The following is a 17,614-nucleotide window of genomic DNA, read 5'->3' as shown; positions in this document are numbered from 1 at the left end:
TTTATTCACTTTTGTTTTCCTTCTAGTTTATGCTTCATTCTGAAAATGATCTTTTTCCTAATTTGTTTTAAATTTTACCACCTCATTTCAGAGTTTTTCTACTTCTCATTTATGTTGTTCTTTCATATCTAGTATTTTATTAATGGTTGTTTAGCTTCTTTTTTGGTTACAGTTTTTATTTCATACATGGACGTGTCTTTCCAACATGCATTCATATCTGTAAAGATGATATTTTGCTTATTCTTTTTTCTTAAAATAATTACACATTGGATTTGACTTCGATCTAATTTATGATGCTAATTTTTAAATGAAGATTGGTTTTTCCTGAGGTTTTAGAATAGGAGCATTGTTTAGGATAGCTGTTCTTATTTCACTGAAAGTCCCTCTTCTGTTTTTCTGAAGTGTTCAATTATGGCCCCTGGCTTCTACTTTAATTCATAAAAGATTAACTGTACCATAAATAGCTAGAAAACCAGAAAAATATATGAAAAAACTGTTCCCATATACTGTACTACAGAATTTTAATCCTTGAGAGAAGGAAAACAAATGAGGTAAACACTATGACTTTGCTTTCTTGGGGACATAAGAAAAATTAAAATTTATGGGACAGAATAGCAGAGATATCAGAGCTACACACTGAGAGAACTTCAGAGATCTGCAGAAATGTCTCTGAAGTCTTTGGACAAGAAGCAATCCTTACATGTGTGGGTGAACCTCCATGAGGCCAGGGAAGGAATTACCAAAAACTGGTAAGATGAACAATTCCCAGAGCTTGCACAGAACTGGAACTATTTTGTTATATCAGCCAGAGTGGAAAGACCTCCAAAAACATGGGGCATTAGGTAGATGTCTTAGTAGTGGAACCTAAAGCAGAGTCTCACAATCTTTGCTATTAAATAACTATTGATATTTTAGTCATATATATATGTATATATAATAGCTTTAATAAGATTTAATTCACATATCATATAATTTTCCCATTTAAAGTATACTATTCAATGGTTTTTGTATATTCACATGGTTGTGCAACAATTACCACTATCTATATCAAGAATATTTTCAGCACCCCAAAAAGAAACTGCACACCCATTACTAGTCACTCCGATTTCCCTTGCAGCTTCCCAACCCTTCCAGCTCAAGGAAATCATTAATCTACTTTCTATCACTAATCCTGGACATTTCATATAACTGGAATCATATAATATGTGGTCTTTTGTGACTCTCTTCTTTCACTTAGCATGTTTTCAAGGTTCATGCATGCATCAGCATGTCACTTCACTTAACTGCCAAATAATATCCCATTGTATGGATATATTCCCCCATTTACTTATCCATTCATCTGATGATGGGATATTTTGGTTTCCACTCTTTGGCCAATATGAATAATGCTGCTATGAACATTTGTGTATAAATTTTTGGGTGGACATGTTTCATTTCTCTTGGGTACATATCTAGGAGTGGAATTGCTGTGCCATATGGTAATTCTATGTTTAACAGTTTGCGGAAGGGCCAGACTGTTCTCCAAAGTGGCTGTACTAATTTACAGTCCCACCAGAAGTTTAAGAGGGTTCCAATTGTTCCATGTCCTTGCCTACATCAGATGTCTGCATTTTTATTATAACCATCTTGGTGTATGTGAAATGGCAGATCACTGGGGTTTTGATTTGAATTTCCTTGAGCATCTTTTCCTGTACTCAATGGTCATTTGTGTATTTTCTTTAGAGAAATGTCTATTCAGCTCATTTACCCATTTTTTAATTGGCTGTCTTTTTTTTTTAAGATTTATTTTATTTATTTCTCTCCCCTTCCCCACCCCCTCCCCGTTGTCTGCTTTCTGTGTCCATTCACTGTGTGTTCTTCTGTGTCCGCCTGCATTATCCAGTGGCACTGGTAAACTGTCTTGTTTTTGTTGCATCACCTTGCTGTGTCAGCTCTCCATGTGTACGGCACCACTCCTGGGTGCGCTGCACTTTTTTTCATGCGAGATGGCTCTCCTTGTGAGGTGCACACCTTGCACGTGGGGCACCCCTGCATGGCATGGCACTACCTGTGCATGGGTTAGCACTGCGCATGGGTCAGCTCACCACTCGGGTCAGGAGGCCCTGGGGATCGAACCCTGGACCCTCCATATGGTAGACAGACACTCTATCAGTTGAGCCACATCCGCTTCCCAACTGGCTGTCTTTTTATTGCCAATTTCTAAGTGTTCTTTATATATGCTAGGTATAAGTCCCTTATCAGATATGATTTGCAAAAATTTTCTCCCAATCTGTGGAATGTTATCACTTTCTTGATAATGCTCCTTGAAGCATACATTTTTAATTTTGAAGAAGTCTAAAATTATCTTTTTTCTTTTGTCATTTGTGCTTTTCATGTCATATCTAAAAAATTGTTGTCTAAGCCAAGGTCATGAAGATTTACACCTAGGCTTTCTTCTAAACGTTTAATAGTTTAAGGGGCTTGCATTGGCAGCACAGGCACTAACACTGGAATAGTTTATGCTCTTATATTTAGGCCTTTGATCCATTTTAATTTTTATATATATGTGAGGTAGGGGTCCAAATTCATTCTCTTGCATGTTCCAGCACCATTTGTTCAAGTCTCTTCTTTCCCCCATTAAATAGTGTTGGTACCCTTGTTGAAAATCAATTGATCATAAATCTGAGGGTTTATTCATGTACTTTCAATTCTATTCCATTGATTTTTTAAAAAATATTTTTTATTTCTCTCTCTCCCCTCCCCGCCCCGAGTTGTTTGCTCTCTGTGTCCATTCACTGTTTGTTCTTCTGTGACCACTTCTATCCTTATCAGCAGCACCAGGAATCCGTGTTTCTTTTTGTTGCATCATCTTGTGTGTCAGCTCTCCGTGTGGGCGGCGCCATTCCTGGGCAGGCTGCACTTTCTTTCGCACTGGACAGCTCTCTTTATGGGGTGTACTCCTTGCGCATGGGGCTCCCCTACATGGGGGACACCCCTGCGTGTCACGGCACTCCTTGCACACATCAGCACTGAGCATGGGCCAGCTCCACACGGGTCAAGGAGGCCCGGGGTTTGAACCGCGGACCTCCCATGTGGTAGGGGGACACCCTATCCATTGGGCCAAGTCCGTTTCCCTCCACTGATTTTTATGTCTACCCATATGCCAGTACCACACTATTTGCTAACCAACTGCTGTTGATTTGTAGTAAGTTTTGAAATCAGGGTGTGAGTCGTTCAACTTTGTACTTCCTATCCAAGACTGGATTTTGGCTATTCTGAATCATCTGAATTTCCATATGAATTTCAGGATCAGCTGTCAATTTCTGCAAAGAAGACAGCTAGAGTTTTAGTTGGGATTGCATTGACTTTGTAGACCATTTTTGGGAATACTGCCGTATTAATAATACTAAGTCTTCAGATCCAGGAATATGCAATATTTCTCCATTTATATCTTCTTTAATCTCTCAACAGTTCTGTAGTTTTCAGAGTATAGGTTTGTTTTAGTTTGCTAGAGAAATGCCAATACAAAGTACCAGAAATGGGTTGGCTTTTATAATGTGAAATTTATTTGGGAAAAAGCTTAGTTCGAAGACCATGAAATGTCCTTATCAAAGTACCATCAGAGGTGCTTTCTCACCTCTCAGATACGTTGATCCTAGCATCCTGCCATGCGAAAAAATGGCCACTGATCTCTGCCTTCCCCTCCAGAATCTACCATCTCCTAGAGCTCAGCTGTGGGCATCCAGGCATAGGGCTTGTCTCTTTCTGGACATTTTCAGGCTCAGCTGCTCCACTTTCTTTCCAAGTTCAGTTGTGAGCTATCAAGCATATGGTTCACCTCTCCCTGAGCCTTGGCTCCTTGGGCCTCTCAGAGTCCTATTTTCTGGCAGTCCTTTCTCTCACATGGCAGGATTAATATATTATGACAGCATTTGCTTTTCCTGTGTGTGTGTGTGTTTCTCTCTCTGTCTCTCTGTATCTCCATTTATATCAGTTTCAGTAAGAGGGCAGAGACTCAACTGAGTCACACCTTACTGATGTAGTTCAATGAAAAAAGGTTTCACACTCACAGGAATAGATTAGTCCAAAAATATAAGCTTTCTCCTTTTGGGACTCATAAAGAACTTCAAACTGTCACAAGATTTTATGTTTTTCTTTTGTTAAATTTATTCCTCAATATTTTAATCTTTTGATGCTACGGTAGATGCAATCTCTTTCTTAATTCCATTTTTGGATTGTTGATTGCAAGTATAGAGAAACACAACTGATTTCTGTATATATTTTGATCTTGTATCCTACAACATTGCTGATTTAGGATTTTCTAGCTATAAAATTATGTCATCTGCAAATAGATATAGTTTTACTTCTTCCTTTCCAATCTAGATGGCTTTATTTCATTTTCATGCCTGATTACCCTGGCTACAACCTTCAGTACAATGTTAAAAAGAAGTGGTGAAAGGCGACATCCTTGCCTTGTTCCTGATCTTTGGGGGAAAGCATTCAGCCTTTCACCATTAAGTATGATATTAGGTGTGAGTTTTTTCATGGATGTCCTTTTTAGCAGGTAGAAGATGTTCATTTCTATTTCTAGCTCACTGAGTGGTTTTATCATAAAAGGGTGTTAAGTTTTGTCAAATGCTTTACCTGCAAATATTGAGATGACCATGTGTTTTTTGTCTTTTATCTACTGAGAGAGTGCATTACATTAATTGATTTTCAGATTATTAAATGAATCATGTATTTCTGAGACAAATATCACTTGGTCATGGTTACATTCCTTTTACATATTGCTGGATTCAGTTTGCTAGAATTTTTTTGAAGATTTTGTGTTGATATTCATTAGAGACACTGGTCTGTAGGTGTTTTTCTTGTAGTCTTTCTCCGGTTCTGTTCTATTGACATTTTAGACAGGATAATTCTTTCTTACAGGGAGCTTTCCTATGCATTCTAGGATATTTAACGAGCATCCCAGGCCTCTCTACCCATTAGATGCCAGTAATGCTCCTCCAGTTGTGAGAACCGAAAATGTCTCCAGACATTGCCAATGTTCTCTGCAGAACAAAATCACCCCCATTTGAAAACTACCACTCTAAAGGTTACTCTGGACTCACCCTAGCAAAGCTAAAAAGCAATCCTTGAAATGGTCATAGTAATCTCAAATAACTGTGTGCCAGAAAAAAAATACAGTACTCTTTAAAGCTGCATTGTCCAATGCATTGTATGCCACATACATAAATTTAAATTTTCTAGTAGTCACAATAAAGAAGTAAAAAAGAAAAGGTGAAATTAATTTTAATAGTACATTCTATTTAACCATATAACTAAATATTATCATTTCAACATGTAATCAATATAAAAATATCAATTAGCTATTTTATAATCCTTCTCCTTAATATCCCACAATACTTTCATACCATGATATCTGCAAGTACATATGGGATTTGTAATCAGCCCCTTGGCACATACTTTGATGATGCAAAAATTTCAATGTTGCCTGTACCTATGGAACCAACAACAAAGGCTTCATTAGGCACTCCTGCCACATGTTAAGACTTGAACAAATTCTTCCTCATCTCTAGAATTACTTTAGGTCGATATTGATGCTAGTCCAGGCACATACTCATAAGACTTTCAATTTTGCCAAACAATGATTATTACTGATTGCATAGGCATGGCTCTTTTCACTTGTTATGGGATTTTCTCTTGGTCCTGCACAACTAATGTCAAATGACTGATCTCATGGGAATAAACTACATCACCATTTCCTTAGCACTTTCAATTTTTAAAATTATTTCTCTACTTCTCATATATCACATCCTTCTTGTGCTAGTGTTAACACATTTCCATTGTTGTTGCCCTTATCCTACACGAAGGGACTGATGATATCTGTAATGCATTTCAGAACAAATATAGTTGAAGCAGTATGTCACACAACACCTCACAACCATCTACACTACCATTACTGACTAGCATTTAACTGTGTTTGCTCTGGAATCTTCCATAGATTCTTATAGGTCTATAAAAATTCATGACTTTAATAGTTTTTGATAAGAGTCTTAATCTTTACCTTCAATACTAAAGCAAAGAAGACATGGGGATGATATATGTAAAAAGCCTATTGCATTAGATAATTAATAAATGGCAATGATTTACCATCATGAACAAGAATCCTATAATTTCCTAAAAAATTTTAATATCTTACATCTTTTATTTATTTATTTTAAATAAGCTTTAGATTACCTAAATGTTATATTGTCTTTTGCTTTTGCTCTCATAACTTGAAACATGCCAGCCTATAATGCTTTCTTGGAGACTCTGCACTGGCTGCTTTTATTCTTTGATTGAACCCTCTTCTCCCAGCTAGCCACACTGCTTACCCACTCACCATCTTCATGTCTTTGTTCAAAAGTCACCTTCTCAGTGAAACGTTCACCTGTCTTCTCTATTTAAAATCGTAACTCACCAGCACTGCCTGATGTACTTCCTGTATTTTTCTCCTAACCTTCTAACATTGCTTCATTATTTAGTTGATTAGTTTATTGTCTATATAGCCCCACTAAAACATAAATTCAATGAAGGGAGAAATTTTTTTTTTTTTTTCCTACAGTGTATACCCAATGCCTACCTGGTATGTACTAGGCATTCAATAAATCTTTGATGAAGGAATAAATTCATGAAATCCAGAGCAAATTTTGCATTATAATTTTGGCAAAAATAAAACAACCCCCTTTTATGGCTTCCCACCTTCTCCCCTGGAAGGAACTACTCTACTGAGTTTGTTGCTTGATATTCTCATGCATGTTTTTATATTTTCCCTACATAAGTATATATTCTCCAGCAATATATATTAATAGTATTGTTCTATGGGCTTCTAACTTCATATAGTGATATATAGTATATGATCTTAAGGAATTTGATTTTTGGCTCAATATAATGTTAATCAAAATTTTAATACAGATACATGAAACTCTAGTCCATCCATGTTCATTGCCATATAATATTCTACATGTGACTATAACACAATGAATCCATTCCCCTGTTCATAGACATTTAGACTGCTTTTAAACAGAATAAAACTGCTTCCAGAGAGATGATATTCTGTTGTATCCTAAACGCTACAGAATAAAACACATACCAAAAAGACATTACAAAAAAATTTCTAAGGGCCTGTCATTCTTCCACTTCGACCCAGCACCACATCTTTGCTCCCCAATTTATATTCTGCTGTTTAACTGAGATAGCATCTATCTGTCCACCCACCTCTACAGAATAGAAAGTAGTTATGAATCCAGGATCAATATAATGCAAGGCAATTTTTGAACAGAGCCAAAGACAAGGAAGGTGGAGTAAACAAGAGCAGGTCTTTTATCCCACTACCTTTTTCAAAATCCTGGTTATTAAACTAGGATTTTCCTAGAATGTCAGGAATCATTATAAATCCCCAAGCATCTACAAAGTTAATCATTCTTTGTAAAAAGGTTTCAGTGTTAGCAGCTGGCCCATTTACCTCCAACATTTTGGTAAGAACTAAAATCAAGAATAAAAAAAGGTATAAAAGTTATAAATGCTATTTAATACTACTTTTTAATCCAGTTAGTATAAAGCACAGTTTTGTAGTCAAAACTGTAACACATCAAATAGTGAATATTAAATTATCTGACAGAACTCTTTCAAGGATTCTATCATTATTTTAAAACCTATCAATATTTTTAGGATAGTTCAGCAACAATACCAACAGTTCGTCCTTGCCCTACAATAGGGTATACTATCAATAGCAAGGAAACTTCTGAGTATAGCAGCTACCAAACTCAATTTATGAAATGTTAATACAACCCTTTAAAAAAATTTTTTTTTGAGAAATTACTTACTTTGTTCTAGAGAATATCTTTTCCAAGTTAAATTCTCTGAGATATCTTATTATGGCAGCCAAAGAGCAAATTACAGGCTTCTCCAAGTTCACGATGCTAGAAAAACATTGAGAACCTAAACAGCAGAATATATACCTCATTAAAATTTTTATTCACAATTCTAAAACAAATATTATGGCAATTAAAGTTATTTATTCCAGGAAGAGGATGTGGCTCAAGTGATTTGGCTCCTGTTTACCACATGGGAGGTCCTGGGTTCGATTCCCATGGTGTCCTGGTGAAGGTGAGCTGGCCTGCATGGAGAGCTGGCCCAGGCAGCAAGCTGACAGAACAAGATGACACAACAATGAGAAACACAGAGGAAACAACAATGAAAGACAAAACAAAACCAGGTAGCTGAGGTGGCTCAAGCGATTGCCTGTCTCTCTCCCACATCAGAAGGTCCCAGGATCAGTTCCCAGTGTCTCCTAAAGAGAAGACAAGAAGAGAAGAGAAGCAGACACAGAGGAACACACAGCAAATGGACACAGAGAGCAGACAGCAAGCACAAGTGGCAAGTAGGGGGGAGGGAATAAATAAATAAAATAAACTTTAAAAAATAAAGTTATTTATTCAAATAATAATTTAGAAAATATCCCCTAAAATTGTTTGCCCTTTGGAAAACTAAAAGATTAAGGGACCCACCTATCTATGATCTGATGGTAAAAACTATGGCACGTGACAGAGATCAAGTTTTGATTATGAGGGCAGGTAAGGAATAGAGTGAGACCACCTTTATGTCAAGAGGCAAATTTCCTATTCTTCTCATTGGTCATGAAATGAACCTAAGCTGAACTGGCGGGAATAAGGGACATGGGCCATATTAAGTACTGATGACTGGCTGAGGGAATGTGAATTAGGAAAATAATAGTTAACATATTTCAACCAGCACTAATGTTCTAGTACTTTAATTCTCACAATCAGCCTTTCAAAATGCTGGCCTTCAGCTGATTTATCTGAACATTCTGTAAAACTACAAGGATATTAATGGGCCATCTTTTAAGAGAAGGAAAAAAGGCAAGTTGATCAAAATGACCAACTTCCTTATGCTCTACTGAATATGTCAAAACCATCAAGTTGCTACATGATCACAAATACAAAGAAGGTGGAAGTGATGAGTGCAGGAACAGTGACCTCTTCCTTCTACTTTCTCTAGTTACTCATCAGTAACTACCTAGTTTTCATGAAATTGAACTCAAATCTTAACTCAGTTATATTTGAGAACATACAGCTAACATGAATAAAATATTTACCTTTAATGTCAACTTCATTTTTTGCATAAAACTCTGTAAGTGTCTGGAAGGCACAGCTATGTTCAAAATAAATGTTATCCATCCTTTCTACACGAATTCTGTCATCCCGTACACTGAAAGAGAAAAATTAAAATTTCAATTTTTAATAAATATTTTTGAACTGTCTGAATTTAGGCCAACCCAGACCGGAAAAAAAAAAAAAAAAAGGTGATTCATTTCTTATTCCTTCTTAGATTGAAGAAAATGAGAGGAAGAGAACTAAAATATTCCTGCCAAAAGATCCCATTTCATAAAATACTATAATTACTATGTTTTAATAATGGTATTCATTCTCACCAAGCACACTGTGGATATATAATAAATATATTTCAAAAGGAACTCACTGAAATTGCAATCAATCTTTAATAAATATGACAGCAGGAAAACATAAAAGCTCCATTTTAATTTTTTAAAAAGATTTATTTATTTACTTTTTTTACTTATTTTATTCCCCCGCCCCCACCCCAGATGTTTCTTTTGTCCATTGTTTGCTCGCCTTCTCCCGGAGGCACAAGGAATCAAACTTGGGACCTCCCACATGGGAGGCAGGTGCCCAATGGCCTGAGTCACATCTGCTCCCTGCAGGCTACAGTGTCTGCTGGCCTGTAGCATCTGCTTGTTTTAGGCATCTGCTCATTGCAGTGGGTACGGTGTGTAGCTTGTCGCTGTGGGGTGCAGTGTCTAGCTCATTGTGGCAGGGTGCAGTGTCTAGCTTGTTGTGCTAGGTGTGAGCATCTAGCTCACTGCAGTGAGTGTGGGCATCGGTTTGTCTTCTTTAGGAGGCCCCAGGACCTGAACCCATAATCTCTCATGTGATAGTCGGGTGCCCAACTGGTTGAGCCACATCTGCTTTCCTCCATTTTAATTTAATTAGGTAATTTGTTTAAATTCTCTAGCAACAGAACGTAGCATTGAGTAATTCTTTCTCTGAGGTAACAACTTTGTCTGCTTGGTTTTTTGCTAGTTGTATTTCTACTATGGCGTCTCCTGAAATATAGTAAATTCTCCTTGGATCAACTCTCACTCATAAAGTCTTTTAAAAATATATATACGTAAGTTTACACAAATGAATAAGCAAAATCATATTCTCCATGCTGGGTAGTACATTTGCTTTTACATTTTTTATTTTGCTTGACTCCCCATTTCCCCCTCTCCTCCTTCTTTCCTTTCCTTATCATCTAACCCCTAACCCATGTTAAAAACCTATCATGGGGGAAGAGGACTTGGTTCAGTGGATAGAGTGTCCACCTACCACATGGGAGGTCCAGGGTTCAAACCCAGGGCCTCCTGACCCGCATGCTGAGATGGCTCACGCGCACTGCTGATGCACGCAAGGGGTGCTATGCCACACAGGGGTGTCCCCTGTGTAGGGGGGCCCCATGCGCAAGGAGTGCACAAGGTAAGGAGAGCCACCCAGCAAGGAAAAAAAAAAAGTACAGCCTGCCCAGGAGTGGCGCCGCACACACAAAGAGCTGACGCAGCAAGATGATGCAACAATAACAAAAAAGACACACAGATTGCCGGTGGGGCTGACAAGAATACAAGTGGACGTGGAAGAACAGACAGTGAATGGACACAGAGAGCAGACAACTAGGCGGCAGAGAAGGGGAGAGAAATAAATTTTTAAAATCTTAAAAAAAAAAAATAGCCTATGGCTCATTAAAAAAAAACAATAAATTATCATGAACCTTTCCATATTTTCTCAGGCTCATGTGATACACAAGCATGTATCACATATACATTTAGTTTGGTTTCCCTAGTGTAGTGGTTATCACGTTCACCTCACACATATACATACATGCCCATAGGAGATTGGCATTGTTCTATAAATAAGGCATGACTTGATACAATCTTTTCTGCATCTTGTTTTCTTCACTCACTAATAACTCTTGGAAATCCTTCCATACAAAATGACCTACTCACAACTCATTCCTTTTACTGGCTGAAAAATAATTAATGGTATGTAAATGCCATAATTTATTCAGTAATTTCTTTACTGTTGGATATTCACTTGGTTTCCAGCTTTTTAACACTACAAACAAAACCGTAATAAGTCTAAAAGACATATGTTTACATACTAGTGCTTTAATTACTAAGGAATAAATTCTTAGGAATGGTGAAAGGTATGGGTATTTTTAATTTTAATAGATGTCAGTCAGATTGTACTTCAAAAACAGCATGTTCCAACCCAAACGTGTGAATATTCCTTTTACCTATATCCAAAGCAACAATAAGAGACAGGGCGCTTTTTATCCCATCACTTAAAAATGTATAAAGTATATCAAGTTATTTTAATTTAGAGTCCCTGATATCTTAGGAATTTTATTAGTTTTTTTCATGGTTTTAAGCCTTTTCATTTGTTTCTCTGTAATGTGCCTCTATCCTTTTTTTTTTCTATGTAGTTAGCTTTTTCTTTTCACTAATATTGTGTCCTATATTGTTGACATAGACCCTGAATTACAAATAATTTTCTAACTATATTACTTATATTTGGACTTTGCTTATATTTCTCCCATATGAAATTTTAGAAAAAATTGTCAAATATGGTTTTTATATTTTTGTTTACTATCATGCTTAAGGTTTCTCCCATGAAGTGTATTTTAAACAATCATAAGTTGTTTCAAGCATGCAGGAGATATGGAAAAATAAATAAGAGACAACCAGCAAGATGGCGGCAGAGTAAGGAGCTCCTAGAGCCAGCTCGTGCTACAAGGCAATTAGTAATTACCCAGAGCTATCTAAAGAACCTGTCTGGGGGCTCCAGGATATCAGAAGAGTATCCTGCAACATCTGAAGGAATGGAAGGAGGAGACGACCCATCTGCAGAGAAGATTCGTAAGCAGAGAACTCCACACCACAAAGGCCAGTGCCCATCCTCCACTGGCGGCACAAATTGCTGCGGGAGCTATTCTGCAGCTGGAATTGGAAGCCCAACTTCCCAAAAATGGGAGAGGAAGAGACTACTGGGCACCAACTTCAGCTACTGATTAGTAAATTTGGCGGGCTAAAGTATAATCCTAAGAAGAGTTAAAATTTGAACCTGTTCAAGTCAGAAAGAGGCTGGTAGCCACCATTTTAACTCCACCCCTGGCACAAGGGAAAGCAGGGCAGACTGAAAATCACAGTGCTCATAGGGACTGGCTTTTTTCCATCCAGTTTGGATTGCAACTCTAGCCTAAGCCCCAGTCCCACCTCTGGCAGGGAGGAAGCAGGGATACCCATGCCAGCCTCTCTAGAAAAATACAGGCCATGCCATGGAGGCTGGTGATGATCCTACTCTGGTGGTGCAATCCACCTCAGGAGGTATTCTGTGGCTGGAATTGGAAGCTCCATTTCCCAAACACAGGGGAGGAAGAAACGGCTGGCCACTGAATTCAGCTACTGACTATTAAATTTGGCTGGTTAAAGGATAACCCTAAGAACAGCTAAAGTTTGAACCTGTCCAAGTCAGAAAGAGGCCAGTAGGTACCATTTTGACTCCACTCCCGGCCTGAGGGGAAGGCAGGCTGACTGAAAATCACAGTGAAGGTAGGGAACAGCTTCTTTCACTCAGATCCGCCTGCAGCCCTAGCCTAGGCTTCAGCCCTCCCTCTAGGAGGGAGGAAGTTGGTGCCCTGCACCAGCCTCTGTGGGTAACTGCAGTTACATTCGGCTGGTACAGACTGAATAGTTGGAAGTCTACCAGGGAAAATGCAATCAGTTTTGACCTGCACAGCATAGACTGCTGCCCACACTTACAGCTCCATTCCCATCTCAGGCAAGGGGAAAAGGGATGTGAAGCTTCATCAGTCTCTCTGGGCAGCTAAGGTCTAGGCCTGCACAACTTGGATTATTACATAGGGCTGTGGCTCTGTCCCTAACTCTGACAAAGGGAAATTTGGAAGATGCTTCATTGGTCCCTGGGGCAATGAGGGCATCTTGAGGCTCCTCTGCTTACAGAACCAACTACATCCTTGGCTCCTACTACACAACCAGCATGGGAGAAAGGACAAGAAAGCCCTAAACTAAAGAGAGAAACAGCACACAGATAAATGCCACTAGTTAGCCAGATGCCAAGACAGCAACAAAAAATTACAATCCACACCAAGAAATAGGAAGATATGGCCCAGTTAAAGGAACAAGGTAAGTCTCCAGATGACATAAAGGAGTTAACTAATTATAGATCTTCAAACAAATCTCCTTAATAAATTCAATGAGACGGCTAACGAGATTAAGGATATTAAGAAGACACTGGTGAGCACAAAGAAGTATTTGAATGCATACATAGAAAAACAGTAGATCTTATGTGAATGAAAGGCACAATAAATGAAATAAAAAATATACTGGAATCATATAAAGCAGATTTGAGGAGACAGAAGAAAGGATTGGTGAGCCTGAAAAAACAGCCTCTAAAATTGAACATACAAAAGAATGGATGAAAAGAATGGAAAAAAGTGGACAAGTTTTCAGGGATCTAAACGACAGCAAGAGATGTGCAAACATACATGTAACAGATGCCCCAGAAGGAGAAGAGAAGGGAAAAGGGGCAGAAGGAATATTTGAAGATATAATGGTAGAAAATTTCCCAACCCTACTGAAGGACATAGATATCTGTGTCCAAGAAGCACAATGTCCTGAATAGCCAGAAACATCTTAAAAGGGAAAAGTGAAGTTGGAGGATTTTAAATAATTTATATCATCCAAATAAATCTGAATAGACCAACTCCGAGACACATACCAATCAGAATGTCAAATGCCAAAGAAAAAGAATTCTGAGAGCAGCAAGAGACAAGCAATGCATAACATATAAGGAATACCCAATAAGATTAAATGCCAATTTCTTATTAGAAACTATGGAGGCAAGAAGACAATGGTATGATATATTTAAGATATTGCAAGAGAAAAACTTCCAGCCAAGAATCTTTTATCTGGCAAGACTATCTTTCAAAAATGAGGGCAAGTTTAAAATATTCACAGAGAAACAGAAATTGAGAGAGTTTGTAACCAAGAGACCAGCTTTGTAGGAAACACTAAAGGCTGTGCTACAGTCTGAAAAGACAGGAGAAAGAGGCTTGGAAGAATCCAGAAATGAAGATTATATCAGAAAAAAGTAACTAAAAGTCTCCAAAGAGTGGTGAAAATAAAATATGACAGATAAAACCCAAAGGTCAAAATTGGTAAAAATAAGAACTGCCTTTAAAGTAATAATATTGAATGTTAATGGAGCAAACTCCCCATTCAAAAGACACAGACTGGTAGAATGGATAAGAAAATATGAGCTAACTATATGCTGCCTGCAAGAGACTCACCTTAGACCCAAGAGTACCAACAGACTGAAAGTGAAAGGCTGGGAAAAGATATTCCATGCATGAAGTAACAACAACAACAACATAAGCCAGAGTACCTATACTTATATCAGATGAAATAGTCTTTAAAAGACACTAGTAATATGCAATCTGAGGAGAAGTCAGGAAAAAAATTCCATTTATGATACGAATAAAAGAATGAAACATTTAGGAATAAACTTAACCAACAATTCAAAGCACTTGTATTCAGGAAAGTACAACTCATTGTTAAAAGAAATTAAAAAAGACCTAAAAAAATTGGAAGAACATCCCATGCTCATGGATTTGAAGACTAAATATCATTAAGATGTCAATTCTAATGAAATTGGCATTCAGATTCAATGCAATTCTGATTAAAATTCTACCAGTATTTTAAAAAATAAATGGAAAACATGATTATCAAATTTATCTGGAAGGGTAAAAGGTCCTGAATAGCCAGAAACATCTTAAAAAGGAAAAGTGAAGTTAGAAGACTCTCACTTCTGGACTTTAAATCATTTTTCCTAGCTACAGTGTTAAAAATAGCATGGTACTGGCATAAAGACAGACACATAAACCAATGGAACCAAACTGATGGTTCAGACACAGACCCTCATATCAATAGTCAGGTAATTTTTGACAAGCCTGTCAAACCCACCCAGCTTAGGCAGAACAGACCATTCAACAAATGGTCCTAGGAGAACTGATATCCATAGCCAAAAGAAGGAAAGAGGACCTATATCTCACACCTTATCCAAATATTAACTCAAAATGGATCAAAAGCCTAAAAATAAAAGCAAGAACCATAAAGCTTCTAGAAGAAAATGTAGGAAAACATCTTCAAGACCTGGTGGTAGATGGTAGATTCTTAAAGGAGATAAGAAGACGACTGAGATGGACTACTGATGTTTAATATATGCAGAAGTTTTAATTAACTTTACTGTAAAAGTGCAAAAACGTATACAGTTGATATTAACACATTATAGTGAGTAACCGCTGACTTATAAATGGGAATTTGACTGAAAAGGGTACTGTAGGGATGTAAATGCCAACTGAAAGAAAGCTAGAGAATAATTTAGGGATGGAGTAACAGAGTAAACCCAGAGTTGGATGAGAACTGTGGTTGATGGTACAGATGCAAGAGGGTCCTTTGTAAGCTGGAGGAGATGTATGTCACCATTGCACAGTGGTGGGAATGCAAAGCATGGGAAAAATACAACTGGAGTGACCTATAGACCGTGGTTAACAGTAATGTAATATTCATGCATCTATGCCAAAGATGTCCTATGTTGATAAAGGGGGACTATGAAAAAAGTGTGCCACATGTACGCTATGGACCTGGTAATAGCCTGATGATATTATCTCATAATCTGTAACAAATGTTCCACCATAGTGTCCGGTGTTGATAGAGGGATGTTGTATGGGAATTCTGCACATGTGCACGATTGCTTTGTAAGTTTACAAGTTATGTCACAAAAATATACTTAACAAAAAATAATAGGGTGAACTGGGGGGAAAATAAACCAAGCGTAAGATAAGAACTATAGTCAATAGTAAGATTTTGATGATATTCTTTCATAATTTGTAAAAAATGTCTCATGACAATGCAAGGTATTGGTGGTAGGGTGATGTATGGGACCCCTGTACAATGTAATGCATGTTTACTTTGTAAGTTCACAACTTTTACTATACACTCATTCTTCATATATGTTCATGTATAAATGATATAATAATAATGATGATGATAATAATAATAATAGTGTGAGTTGGGGGAAAATACACCAAATGTAAGATACTTTGGTTAGTAGTAATATTTTGAGGATGCTCTTTAATCATTAATTAAAAATGTTTAACAATAATGCAAGGTATTGGTGGTAGGATGAGGTAGGAGAGCCCTATATGATTATGCATGTTTGTTTTGTTAAGTCCACAACTATTACTATACACTTATTGTTTAAGAATGTTTATGTATGAGCAATACACTTCAATAAATTTTTTAAAAATTAAAAATAAATAAGAGCTTATGTATTCACCACCCAACTTCATTGTGGGAACATTTTTTCATGTTAGTGCAAAACTTTTTTATTTAAAAAATAATAAAACATAAGATTGAGTTATAGTCTGCTCAAACCACTTCCCAATCAGATTTATCTCTGTACCATCCTCAGAAGTAAATACTGTCTTCAATTTGGTATCTATATATTTATATCATGTATATTTTTATACTACACAATATATTTTATCATCTTTACACAATATATTGTAGTATTTCTGTTCTTAATTTTAATAAGTGGTACCTTATTAGCTCTATCCTTCTACAGCTTCCTTAATCCACTCAGTATTATATTTCTATGAGTTAAATATGGTAACAGGTATGCCTCTATTTTTCATTTTTACTGCTATTAAGTATTCCTTTAGTTCTTAAATTTTCTTGTAAATTTTTAAGATTTGCGTTTCAAACTTAATTCACCTGAATTTATTTGGGGGATTGTGTGAAGTTAGAAATACAATTTGATTTTCTACATAATTATTTATCGATCCTCAAAGCACCATTTATTAAACATTCCATCTTTCCCTAAAGATTTGTATTGCTACCTTCACAGCCTACCACATTTCTAGATAATTGTAATCCTGATTCTTACGGCTCTACCCTCTTTCACTGATCTTTTTGTCTGTCTCTGTATTAATAACTCATTACCTTAATTTCCATTACTCGGAACCATTATCTGGTATGGCAAGGTCACATCTTGCTATCATTCAATATTACTCTTCAGAATTATCTTGGCTACTCCTGTACATTTGTTTTTTATTAATTTTAGGTTCAGTAAAGTTTCACAAAAACTCTTTTGGGATTTTGAATGTATTTGCAATTCATTAATTTAGAGAAAATTGGTATCTTTACAAATTGAGACTTTCCATGGCCTTGATAGCAACAATAATGTTCTGTTATTTTCTCCATGAAGAGTTCATATATTTTTGGTTGCACTCAAGCTTACATATATCATAGATCTGTACTACTGTGAAGGGAATCTTTTTCCTAATACATTTATTAATGAGTTATTATTGGTTTATATGAACACTGTCAATTTTTATATTTAGTAATCTTACTGAACATTTTCCTAATAGATTTTCT

General features: G+C 36.8%; 1 protein-coding gene across 8 annotated transcripts in view; it reads right to left on the bottom strand.

Annotated features, from left to right (window-relative positions):
- MSH3 (mutS homolog 3) overlaps positions 1-17,614 on the bottom strand; it is a 229,016-nt gene that overhangs the window by 122,814 nt on the left and 88,588 nt on the right. For all 8 annotated transcript variants that reach the window (XM_058275431.1, XM_058275432.2, XM_058275433.2 and 5 more), the window contains 2 exons: positions 9,140-9,252; positions 7,848-7,962 (listed from right to left, as the gene is read on the bottom strand). In XM_058275431.1, coding sequence (XP_058131414.1) covers positions 7,848-7,962; positions 9,140-9,252 — 228 coding nt within the window. The remainder of the gene's footprint in view (positions 1-7,847; positions 7,963-9,139; positions 9,253-17,614) is intronic.

Source organism: Dasypus novemcinctus, chromosome 2 (assembly GCF_030445035.2).
Source record: "Dasypus novemcinctus isolate mDasNov1 chromosome 2, mDasNov1.1.hap2, whole genome shotgun sequence".
In the NCBI taxonomy this organism is placed as follows: Eukaryota; Metazoa; Chordata; class Mammalia; order Cingulata; family Dasypodidae; genus Dasypus; species Dasypus novemcinctus.
The sequence above is the reverse complement of the archived record's forward strand: the minus strand, read 5'-3'. Positions and strand labels throughout refer to the sequence as shown.